At 36.4% G+C, this 13,673-nt stretch overlaps 1 protein-coding gene across 1 annotated transcript in view; it reads right to left on the bottom strand.

Moving 5' to 3' along the window:
• LOC105175180 overlaps positions 1-3,620 on the bottom strand; it is a gene marked incomplete in the record, with an annotated part of 5,641 nt that extends 2,021 nt beyond the window's left edge. The window contains 1 exon segment of the mRNA XM_011097528.2: positions 3,360-3,620. Coding sequence (XP_011095830.1) covers positions 3,360-3,560 — 201 coding nt within the window.

The raw sequence follows: 13,673 nt of genomic DNA, 5'->3' as shown, positions 1-13,673 counted from the left end.
GGGGAAGCCACAATTACCCTACAAGATATTCAAATAATATGGGCACTCCCAATAGACGGCGAACCGGTGAAGAATTGATCTCGACTGCACAACACAACAATGGCAGGAATATTGCCTTACTTACTTAGGCGTTAGCCCGGATGCAAATGCGTTGAAGGGCTCAAGACTACAGACATCCGCAATTACATCTCATTTGGCGGCGGTCGAGATCATTTATAACACTCCCCACGACCTTGTCGTCCAGTACACCCGTGCTGTTGTATTACTTTCTATTGGGGGGATTGATGTGCCCAAATTCGTCAAGTAACTATGTATCATTACTATATCTCTTAAAATTAGAAGATATAAAAATACCGAGGAACTATAGTTGGAGGAGTGCTGTGCTAACATTTTTATATCGCGAATTATGCAATGCCAGCACAAAAGGCAAAGTGGCAATTGGTAGCGTGCTGCAATTGCCGCAGGTAAAATTTACTAAATAACTATTACACAATTTTTTTGCTATTAATATTAATTAATAACACATATTTGTATTGTTCGTGCAGATTTGGACATGTTCACGGATTTGGTGTCCAGCGACTATTTATGGGCCAAGTCCAAATGGACAACAATCGCTGGCTCCCAGTAGCACCATATGGTGCTACTTGGAATTGTGAGCACACTTTCACCAGCACAGTACGGGGAACTGTCCGAGTCATACAAGAAATATTGGATGAGACGCAGGCGGATCAGGTAACTTATTTTTAATATTATACGTATATTTATACTGTGAATTAAATGCGTATTAATTTACATCTTTGTATTTATTACAATTTATATGACAGCCGTATGACATGGACTCGGATGTCATTATGGCTTACACCGATGAATTGAACCCCCCAGTTATAGCTTCCTTGAATTGGTGAACAACCCGTTCGGGACGATGCATTTCAACTATCGCGTAGAATATCAATGGATATTATGACCTCCAAAACTGGGGGTTCAATTCATCGGCGTAAGTCATAATGACATCCGAGTTCATGTCATGCGCCTGTCATATGAATTGTAATAAATACAAAGATGTAAATTAATACGCATTTAATTCATGGTATAAATATACGTATAATTTTAAAAATAAGTTATCTGATCCGCAAGCATCTCATCCAATATTTCTCGTATGACTCGGACAGTTCCCCGTACTGTGCTGGTGAAAGTGTGCTGACAATTCCAAGTAGCACCATATGGTGCTGTTGGGAGCCAGCGATTGTTGTCCATTTGGACTTGGCCCATAAATAGTCGTTAGACACCAAGTCCAGGACAAAGTGGTGTAATCCGTGACCATACCCAAATCTGCACGAACAATACAAATGTGTTATTAATTAATATTAATAGCAAAAAAATTGTGTAAGAGTTATTAAGTAAATTTTACCTATAGCAATTGTAGCGTACCACCAATCGCCGCTTTGCCTTTTGTGCTGACATTGCATAATTCGCGATATAAAAATGCCAGTACAGTACTTCCCCAATTATAGTTCATCGCTGTTTCTATATCTTATAATTTTGAGAGATATAGTAATGATACATAGTTACCTGAGGAATTTGGGCACATCAATTCGCCCAATAAAAGTAATGCAACAGCACGGGCGTACTGGACTACGAGATCGTGGGGAGTGTTATAAATAATCTCGACCACTGCCAAATGAGATGTAATTGCGGATGCCTGTAGTCTTGAGCCATTCAACACATTTGCATCCAAGCTAAAGCCTAAGTAAGGCAATACTCTTGCCATTGTTGTGTTGTGCGGTCGAGATCAATTCCAGTCACCGACTCGCCGTCCATTGGGAGTGCCCATATTATTTGAATATCTTGTAAGGTAATTGTTGCTTCCCCTACACAAGTGTGCATCTCCGATCGCCACCTCTCCACTAATGAGGTGTTGATTTAATTGAAGGCGCCCGCACCTGTAAATTCCATAAAATCCTATTTGGTGTAGGATTTCTTGTACACGCTCGGACATATTATTTTGGTGAAAATGAGTCCAAAAGCTACCATCCGCACGCCGTGCCTGTAGTACGGCATCTAGGTCACCTTCAGGAATATCGTTGGACCTATATTGGGCTTGTTGAGATAATACAGTCCCATCACGAGGCCCGTACACTGAACGTCTATCCATTTGTATGAAAAAATTAATTTGTGCAACGTTACACAAATTATTTATAAGGTGAATAGGATGAAAATTTGTATAATAGGAGGTAAACTGAAAGGTTTGTTTGAAGTGATATAATACTTCTTGCGCCTTTTATACACTGAAAGACGGTAATTTTTTTAAAAAAAATTAAAAATGTCAGTGATAGGTCAATTTTGATTGACCCATCACTGGCCGCGTCCAGTCTCCATTTTGGCTGGCAGTGCCCTTTAGTGAGCAAGGAATAAGAAGACCTCGGCGTCAAAACAACAGACGCAATTGTGGAACGAGTGGACATTTTTTTCAATTATATTTGTCTATTTCATTGTAATTTTTAATATTAATACAATTTTAATATTATGAGTTTTTTAAATATAATATATTGTTAAACATTAATTATATATAATTAAATTATCCATTTTGGCTGGCAGTGCCCTTTAGTGAGCAAGGAATAAGAAGACCTCGGCGTCAAAACAACAGACGCAATTGTGGAACGAGTGGACATTTTTTTCAATTATATTTGTCTATTTCATTGTAATTTTTAATATTAATACAATTTTAATATTATGAGTTTTTCAATTATAATATATTGTTAAACATTAATTATATATAATTAAATTATATTAAATTTAAATAAATGAATTAAAAAAAATCACCAAGTCGAGATATAGAATCACGACTTGGTGGTTTTGGCATTAAAATAACGTTATTTATTGACGAGTCGTGATTTTAAATCACGACTCATCATGTTTTTATTAATATATTAAATATAATTATATTAATATAATTTTTTTTAATAATAAAAAATTAAATAACTCCAGCAGATCAAGCATAACCTCGTATTAAATGAAAATAAAAGAGGAATTATAGTTGGCTTAAAGCTAGTTCTCTAGACTACTGACCTCGCAGGCCCAATTCGAGAAATTCAAAAGCGAACCTTGATGCTGCACCATCTACTTCTAATTCTCTGACCTAATTTTATGCAACTGACAAGCCTTATATTATTACTCTTTCGAACACCTTCCAAACTCAAATCAATGTACTACATACTGAACTAGGGTTGGGTGAAACTGCAGCAGTTTAACATCGCCAATTCGAACAACAAAGCACAGTTAATTATCTATTAAATCCGAAATATATGAAATAACAAAATCAAGAAATTGAAACGGAACCAAATCGGAAGAAGAGGGGTTACCATGGATTCGGGTCGGGCAGACTGGCGAAGCTTGGCTTCGAGTTCAGGATTCCTAGAACTAGTGAGCTGCATGACGCAATAGCCGATGACCCCCGGAACGACGCCGCAGACGGTGGCGAAGGCGAAGAAGAAGGGCTTGGAATCCCTGGTCTTCGTGACCAGCCATCTCCATGTCTGGCTCTTCTCCCACAGAAACGACATTCCAGATTCTTCTTCCCTCCGATCCTAAAATCTGCCTGCCGTAATCTTAATCACTCTGCATCTATACTTGTATTGACTCCTGATAGCGACTACACAGGAACCACATTACTAGACAGTCTTGGGCTCAGAGATTGTAAGCCCAATAACTAATAAGTCTAGCCCAACAAGTTTCTAATTGCCAATTAATAAGTCCAGCCCAATAACTGCAGCACCTCACACTCAGAAAGTTTTTCCAATTAGGTTGTCACTAACCAAAATCACTGACAAAAAAAGAAATTGTGTATAAAATTATTACTAAGAATAATTAATAACGGCATAATTATTATTATATTTATATTTTTAATTTTAATATAAATATATCATTAATATTATATAATAATAATTTTTATTATTAATAAATTATATTATAATATAAATAAAATTATTTTCGGTCAATATATATTTTATAATAATTTTAAAATTATCACTTGATATATTATTATTTTTATAGAAATATAATTTTATAAATAAATAAATTAAATATGATTATGAAAAATATCCAAGTGATGAAATGATGATATCCACTTATAGAAATGAGCCCTAATTCGGCAACCATGCTTTTGTAGAACATTCCAAAAACAGGCAATTCCCAATCCCAGTGAATTATTGGGTGTGATGGCGGCCCACGCAGTGCGGTACAGAAACACCATCATAAGCGTATAATCAGCAGTGTCCTTTTGAACAACCATAATTACACATACACCATCATTCATAAATGAATATCTCCGGGTCAGGGGGGCGGCCCCTATGCCTATACTTTTGTAATTATCTTATCAAACGGCCTATGATCTGAGGTGGATAGTGAAGTATGATCATTTTATATATTGTTATATTTTTTAAATTTTTATTTGAAAATAATAGAAACAAATCGACGTCATTGGTTGAATCCACTCGAACAGACATGAGTATAAAAATACGTAAAATTTTGAAATGTTTGATTACTGTCATAATACACGAGAGTATTTTGATCATTCAAGTGGTTTCATATGTTATCCCGTCGGCCCAAGTTCGTTTTTTCAATTACGATGTCTGAATGGGCGTTCTCTTTCACTTTGTTGTTTCTCTATGACATATGTATGATCAATTTATATTGTCAATTTTCAATCGTACATCAATCACATCTGTTACGTGACTTATAATTTGTTTCTGATAAAAAATAATCATATTTGTAGAGCACATAACTAGTAAACGAGTTAAAAACTAACATGACTTTCAAATTTTATGTAAAATTCAACGTAATAAATTTAAATTTGAATATTCAAAAACTGAACAGAGGATGATGTAAGTGGGTGAAATCCTTAATCACACATCACACTTTTAAGTTAAGTGGGCTAGAGCTGGACGAGTTACGGGAAGGGCGGTTGGTAAAAGAAAAGATAAAAATTAAGAAAGCGTGTCTTTCGGCAAGGAAAAAGAGGTTAGCGGATTAGGAAAGAGTAATTAGTTCTTAGTCGCAATTCATCATCTATTTTTATCACATTAATCATCACACACTCACTCACTAATATTCCTTTCAATATATTTTTGTTGCTTTCTTCTTTCTCAACTTAACTACCTCTTGAACAAATGGAAAACTTAACCAATATATATGTAATACAAATTTGCAGATATTAATGGTGTATGGATGAATGTTTGGTTTGATGCATTTGCATATTCAGTTTAGGAATCAAGAAGTCGCTCTCAATAATGTAAAAAAGTATGAGTTCGATCTTTGTGAAGCGAGGGATAAAAGAGAAGGGCTAATATATTTCAAGTTGAGATATATATTTTATGATATTAATTAGCTCTAGGAATTGGGTTTTGTTAGGTGCAACGATGAACGATGTAATTATTAGGAGGTGGACGTGCTCTATAGTCCTTTTAATTAATAATTAATTTGTGGTTGATACGTATCCAATTTGAATTAAAATGAAATATAATTAAATTAAATTATAATTTGAAAATGGGATGGATACCAGATGTACTATTAAATTATCAAAGTGCGATAAAAAATATTTTTCACTCCACCAAGGAATCTATCCCATTCTCACGATGAAAGTATGTAAGGTATGTGTCAACATCTCGCACCTGATCCACGAGTACACTTGGTATAGAATGTCTTCCGCTTGGGAAATCAAGGGGGAACGGAGCTCCGCCTTATATATGTATATATGCCTTGTCTTAGTTAATGCATCTTACAAGTGGCCACAATAAAAATATATCGAACCCAACTTATACAAATAATTGAAAGAATCATTTGATTTATAAAACACAATAAACCTATATTTTTCTTGTATACAATTAAAATTCAGTAAAATATCCTGATTGAGATGCATTCCTGTATATAATATTGATGGGTGGAAGGAATGCGCGGGTCCAACTATTCTAGGCTGGAGTATAATTCCTTGATTAAAAAGATATTGAAATCTTGAATTAGAGGGGACCTGTCAGCACCTTTGCTTGTTTTGTTTTTCGGGCTCATGCTTTTGGTATGGCCTTGTGCCTCGGGTCTTTTCCCAACATATATACTCCTCCAAGTATTCATTTTGGACTAATTGCTCAATTTTATTCTTCATGTGTCGACATTCCTTTATGGTGTGTCCCTAGTCATTATGGAAACGACAGAACTTATCCGACTTGGGTCGATGGGAACTGTCCTTGAAAGATTTAGGGCGTGACAACAGACCTTTACCCTCGACAACCATGGGGACCTGGGTTATAAGAACAGTCAGCAGAGTGTAGACAATATTTATCCTTTGCAAGATGGTTTTTTATTCTTGAAGTCCAAACGGAGCTTCTTAGAGACCCCCCTCTCTCTCTCTCTCTCTCTCTCTCTCTCTCTCTCTCTCTCTCTCTCTCTCTTCTCTTAGATGCCTGGGCACCCTCTATATTAATGTACTTGGCCGCCCAAGCCAAGAAGGCATCGAACTTGGTAGCAAGCTTCTTGACCAGGAATTTGAAGAAATCTCCACCCAAGAGCCCTTGTGCAAAGAGGCTAGCTTTGACTTCTTGAGTAGCAGAGGGGACATCTAAGGAGGCTGTATTGAACCTGTAAAAAAGGTTCAATTCGGTCTTCCTGTGTTTCCTGCTACTGACGAAATGGTGCAAGATGAGAGACGAAATTCTTCAAAACTCCCTATTGTACCCGAGGTAGTTGATTGAACCATTACTGAGCTGTCTTGGCAAAGCTAGTTACAAAGACTCGACACTTAATCCCACTGGTGCATCTATGCAAGAGTGCGACATTTTCAAAATGAGACAAGTGCTGTTGGGGATCAATGGTGCCATTGTACTTTTTATAGCCGCAGTCCTACAATTAGGGGGTAATTCGTTTGCCAACACCTCTTCAGTAAAAGGGATACTCGGTTGCTCCCATCACTTGATGTTGAACGTTCTGAAATCCTTTTTGTAAACATTCAAGTCGACCAAGCCTTTGAGAAACGTCCGTAGGCTGGGGTCGCATTAGCGTATCTAAGTCTTCAGTGACATTCGGTGTAGGGGCAGGTGGGGCTAGGTCAGTTTCTTCAGGTGCACCTATATTAGAGAGAGTTATTGCTCGAACAGGGCCAGGGTTGCCAATTGTTCACGGATGGTTTTGGTGATCATTTTCTGGATTGTCCCTAGGAGGGCTGGGGACAGTTCCCCTGAGGAGGTGTTTAGAGAAGTACTACATCATGGAGGATCAACCACAAAGTCAGCGGGTCTGGGGTTCCATTGGTAGGCGCTAGGGAGGTCCCTAAAACAACCTGCAAAGCCAGGTGTTGCCAGGCATTTCCACAGATTTTTTCTTACTCGGGGCATTGGCAGAGGCTTTCATTATCACTTACGTCTTTAGCTCTGTGTTCCCAAAGACGGCGATAATTGATGGGTGCGAAGAACATACGGGTCGAACTATTCTAGGTCGGAGTATAATTCCTTGATTAAAAATAAATTGAAATCTTGAAGAAAGGACCTGCAAGAAAAACATTAGCATTCCGACGTCTCAGTTAGTGATTAATTCGAGGGAAAAAAGAAGATAAGAACGTATGAATAATGAATAATGATTCTAATGGCTAGAGATATGATAATTGTAAAGATGTTTTTGAACAATTAGACAGAGGAAAGAGCTGTCCTCTTGCCCAAGGAAAAAAACTTGTATTTATAGGAGAGAGTCCTTGACAGGAGGGGAACGTCCTTGGTTCTGATATTCCATGGAAGTTGGTTATAATAAGAGTCTGTTGACCTGGGACTACTACACTGCTAAGGACTCCTTGTTTCCCAGCAATCCAAGTTGTCCGGACATGTAAATGCTAATTGGATGCCACGTGGGATGGGGGTCATCATTTGGGCTTGAGTAAACACGATATTTGGGCCAAGCTTAGTAGGCCTTGGTTGGGCCGTGTCTTCTCCTTCGGTCCTCAATAGACTGGGTTGTTAAGGGCTTGGGCTAATTGCTTCAATTTGTCAGGTCTTTCTCTAATTGTAGTTAAATTCAGGAGGGCCTGATCCATCATTTCTTTTCTTGGGTTGACGGGACTTATTGGGCCGATCCATGACTTGAGCCCTACTTTGCATATACATCAAATATATTCATGTCAATTTATGTGTAGATAATTGACTAATAGGAGAATAAAATTAATCGACATGATTCTAGTACGTAATAACAATACTTCACCAACTCATCATCTTAGTCGAAAATGAATGTCATAAACAAATTCACATGCTAGCTATTAGAATTCACACAATACAATGAAGCAAGCACTAAAAGAATTACAACATTTAACTACGATTAATGACAAATAGTCGTTGCAAATAGCTATTTGACCAAGGCTACGCAACAGTTATTGGCCGTGGTTTTTGCGAGGGTGGCTAGAACATTTGTCATGACTAAAAGCAATGATAAATGTTTTGACTATAGCTCTTAGCCTAGTAAATAATTTTTACATAGTGCAAAAGCTAGTTTTTACATCAATTTTATTTAATCATAGTTAATAATAATTATTTACCATAAATTTTAATTACAATCACTACTACTGTAGCTAATAATAATTTTTTTTAATGGGGTGAAATGACATGTCACTCTTAACTAAAATCACAAATCCAGCTTCATGGACCTGCCCACACTTGCCATTAATCACCCACCAAACAAGAATTCTCAAGAAGCACCTCCCCGCCCCACTTCAATTTCATCCTTCTATTAAATTTTTTATTTCAAATTCTGTATAATTTTATTTAAGAAATTAATTTAATATTCACACGTCATATATATAAAATTATGTAATCTATTTTATTTAATTTTTTTTATACATATGACATGTATTATTAAATGTAATAGAATTCAAAATAAAAAGTCCAATCCGTCGATCTTAATCAATCAAAAGCAATTAATAATATTGGTCGCAACCGATGAGTTTGAGCAGCTCACAAACCCCTTTTTGAAGTAAAATCGTGAGATTCACATGAAATTAGAACATGCGCAATGAAGTACCCATCAAATCGCGAGCAACATCAAATAATATATATATATATATATATATATGTTATAAACTTAGAGAAATTCTAAGTTTATTAGCCTATCACTCTTAATAGAATATAAAGTAAAATATATGTATTTCTCCAACAAACTTTCTTTGTTCACTACAAAATCACCTTACAAATGAAATACATGGTGGTATCTATAGATCACCAAAATTGTGGTTACAAAATACATCATAACTATTTTAATTACAAATTATAATGGGGGATACAAAAGGGTGTATAACATAATGGGTATTAAAAAAGAATATGAAGAGGTGTATGCATTCATATATACATATTATATATAATACTCCCCCTTGAATGCATACCTCTTTATCATATACATCCTGCCTCGTTAAAAACCTTGCCTGGAAAAACCCAATGGGATAAAAACCAAGGCTAAGGAAAAGAGTACAGTTGTATAATCTCCCCCTCAATTGAAACTGATATCTTTTAGGTGTCGTATGCCAATATTACGTACGAGTTGTTTGAACACCTTTATTGGTAATGCCTTCGTAAACAATCTGCTAAGTTCTGACTTGATGAAATTTGTTGAACATCAACTTTGCCTTCCACTTGAAGCTCGTGAGCGGAGAAAATTTTTGGTAATATGTGCTTGGTTCTGTCGCCTTTAATATAACCATCCTTGATTTGGGCGATGCATGCTGCATTGTCTTCATATATTACTGTGGGACTTTTCTCGATTGATTGTAGTCCACATGATTCATGCACATAATGTATTAGTGATCTAAGCCATACACATTCACGCCCAGCCTCGTATAATGCAATTAATTCTGCATGATTTGATGAGGTGGCTACCAAATTCTGTTTGGTTGAACGTCATGAAATAGCAGTTCCACCATACATGAATACATATCCAGATTGAGATATAGCTTTATGTGGATCAGATAAATACCCCGCATCTGAATAACCAACTAATTTGGTTGTTTTGGCATCATCATGCCTTTCAAAATATAGTCCCATGTCACTTGTTCCACGTAAATAACGTAGCACGTGTTTAACACCATTCCAGTGTCTCTTTGTTGGTGTTGAACTATATCTTGCTAGTAGATTAACAGAAAATGCTATATCTGGTCGGGTATTATTAGCAAGATACATCAATGCACCAATTGCACTGAGATATGGTACTTCTGGACCTAAAATCTCATCGTTATGTGCTGGAGGACGAAATGGATCTTTATTAACATCAAGCGATCGAACTACCATAGGTGTACTCAATGGATGAGCTTTGTCCATATGAAAACGCTTAAGGACTTTTTCTATATAGTTTGATTGATGAATGAAAATTCCACCCTTAGTATGTTCGAACTGCAGGCCGAGACAATACTTTGTAGTGCCTAAATCTTTCATCTCAAACTCACTTTTTAAGTAATTAGCTGCTTGTCGAATCTCTTCAGGAGATCCAATAATATTCAAATCATCAACATACACAGCTATGATAACAAATCCCGACTCTGTCCTCTTTATGAATAAACATGGACTTATTTGATTATGGCAAAATCCTTTCTTTATTAAGTACTCACTAAGACGATTGTACCACATACGTCCTGATTGTTTAAGTCCGTACAAGGACCTTTTCAATTTGATGGAGTACATATGACGAGGCTTTGATTGTAATGCTTCAGGCAATTTTAATCCTTCAGGGATTCTCATATAGATATCTGTATCCAATGACCCATACAGATATGCAGTTACCACATCCATGAGCTGCATTTGTAGTTGTTCAATTACTGATAAACTGATTAAAAATCTAAGTGTGGTAACATCCACTACAGGTGAATATGTTTCAGTAAAATCAATTCCGGGCTTTTGAGTAAAGCCTTGGGCCACAAGTCTAGCTTTGTACCTTACAACTTCATTTCGTTCATTTCTCTTGCGTATGAACACCCACTTATAGCCAACAGGTTTGACACCTTTTGGTGTTGGAGTTATAGGTCCAAATACTTCTCGCTTATTTAGCGAGTCTAGCTCATCTTGTATGGCCTTTTTCCAACTTTTCCAATCATTTCGATGTCTACATTCCTCCATAGTTTGAGGATCATTTTCATCTTCATCCATGATTTGGACGGCTACAGAATAGGCAAAAATATCATTCATTTCAATTTCTTTATGATACCAACCTAAACTGTCATGAGCATAATTAATAGACATCTCGTAACTGTCCTCGAGATCTTGCTCATTGCTTTTGGAGTCATCAGATAAAACCGCTTCAGGGATTTTATCCTTAGAGACACTAGTGGTCACATTAGCATCGTGATTAATTGAGATGATATGTTCCTTTCTCTTTCGAGGATTTGCATCTTTAGAGCCAAGTGGTCTACCACGCTTCCGGCGTATTTGTGACTCAAATGCATTTGATTTATTTAGAATCGCTTCAGGGACTTCTAAACGAGCTGGAACGTTTTCAGCCGGAATATATGATTTTGTGACCTTTTTGGTATCTATCAATGCTTCTGGTAGCCTATTTGCAACACTTTGCAAATGTATGATCCGTTGAACTTCAAGTTCACTATCATTTGTCCGTGGATCCATAAAAGACGTAGATGTTGCATTCCATGCAATATCTTTCCTTTTAATCTCCTTATCTACTCCCCCTAATGCCGGGAATACTGTCTCATTAAGTTGACAATCCAAGTACCTAGCAGTGAATTGATCACCCGTCATTGGTTCAAGGTACTTAATAATTGAGGGAGATTCAAAACCAACATAAATTCCCAATCTCCGCTGTGGCCCCATTTTAGTTCGTTGAGGAGGGGGTATGGGGACATACACCGCACAACCAAACACCTTTAAATGAGATATATTTGGTTCTCTTCCGGAGACCAATTGTAATGGAGAAAATTTATGGTAAGCGGTAGGTCTGAGACGAATTAGAGCCGCTACATGCAAAATTGCATGCCCCCATGCCGATGAAGGCAATTTTGACCTCATCAATAAGGGTCTAGCTATTAATTGTAACCGCTTAATTAACAACTCTGCCAGGCCGTTTTGAGTATGTACATGAGCAACTGGATGCTCTACAATTATCCCAATTGATTGACAATAATCATTGAAGGATTTAGAAGTAAATTCTCCCGCATTATCTAGCCGTATCCTTTTAATAGGATAATCAGGAAAATGAGCCCTCAATTTAATAATTTGGGCTAACAGTCTTGCAAAAGCAACATTTCGTGTTGACAACAAGCTTATATGTGACCAACGTGTTGATGCGTCAATCAACACCATAAAGTATTTAAATGGCCCACATGACGGTGTTATTGGCCCGCATATGTCTCCTTGAATTCGTTCAAGAAACATAGGAGATTCTACATTCACTTTTGTCATAGATGGCTTTGTAATTAATTTTCCAAGAGAACAAGCCGAACATATGAAATTGCTTTTAACAAGGAACTTCAGGTCCTTCAGTGGGTGTCCATGTGAATTTTCAATGATCCTATACATCATTGTTTTACCTGGGTGGCCAAGTCTATCATTCCACAAAGTAAAAATACTTTGATCAGCTAACTTCGGGTTAGTGATACTATGTGTTTCAACGGAGCTTATCAATGTGCCATATAAACCAGAACTATATGTTCTCATTCTTTCTAAAACTTGCTTCTGGCCAGTTTTATATGTTGTAAGGTACAGATATTCGATACCATTTTCATTCATGGTTTCAATATGAAAACCATTTTGTCGAATATCCTTGAAACTCAATAAGTTCCTTTGTGATTTACTCGAATATAAGGCATCATTGATATGTAATCTTGTTCCTTCAGGTAACAAGATTGTAGCTCTTCCGGAGCCTTCAATAAGATTACTAACTCCTGAAATAGTACTCACATTTGTTCTTGTCATTAACAAACTTGAGAAAAATTTCTTGTTTCTCAAAATTGTATGCGTAGTGGCACTATCAACAAGACAATGTTCCTTGTCATTGAGATTTGTAATGGCTTGATCCATTCTATATAAATGAAATAGACATATAATAAGTTAAAGAAACACTTCATTCATAAAATATAAAAGCATTACTCGATAAAAGAAATACCCTACAAATGAAAGTAAACATAACTAAATATTGGAAACGTACTAATAACATTTGGGATAAATCTAATCAACAAGCATGTCGAAATCCTCAGTAATGTCGAAACCCACGTTCCCTGTACTGCTGCAGGAGTACAAGGTTGGATGCATGAAAAGTAGAAAATATTTTTTCCAACATTTGTTCATCCGTCACATCTTCTCCACATAACCTCAACTTTGATACAATTCGAAACATTTCAGAGAAAGTTTGTTTTCCATTTATACAAACTTGTAGTTATTATTATGCTAAGCAAATTTACCATACAAATTCTTGGGTCTAGACCAATGTTTAGGTCAACTTTCCTCGAAATCTTAGAACGTTCAAAATTTAGCTGTTTTGCACGGTTTCATGAAAGCAAGTTTGTTTCTCTTTTATACAAACTTGTAGTTATTATTACGCTTAGAAAATTTATCACACAATTCTTGTGTCTAGGCAAACGATTGGTTCAAGTTTCATCGAATTCTGAGAACGTTCAAAATTTAGCTATTTTGCATGGTTTTATTAAAGCAAGTTTG

The sequence above is a fragment of the Sesamum indicum genome, linkage group LG12 (genome assembly GCF_000512975.1).
Source record: "Sesamum indicum cultivar Zhongzhi No. 13 linkage group LG12, S_indicum_v1.0, whole genome shotgun sequence".
Taxonomy (NCBI): Eukaryota; Viridiplantae; Streptophyta; class Magnoliopsida; order Lamiales; family Pedaliaceae; genus Sesamum; species Sesamum indicum.
The sequence above is the reverse complement of the archived record's forward strand: the minus strand, read 5'-3'. Positions and strand labels throughout refer to the sequence as shown.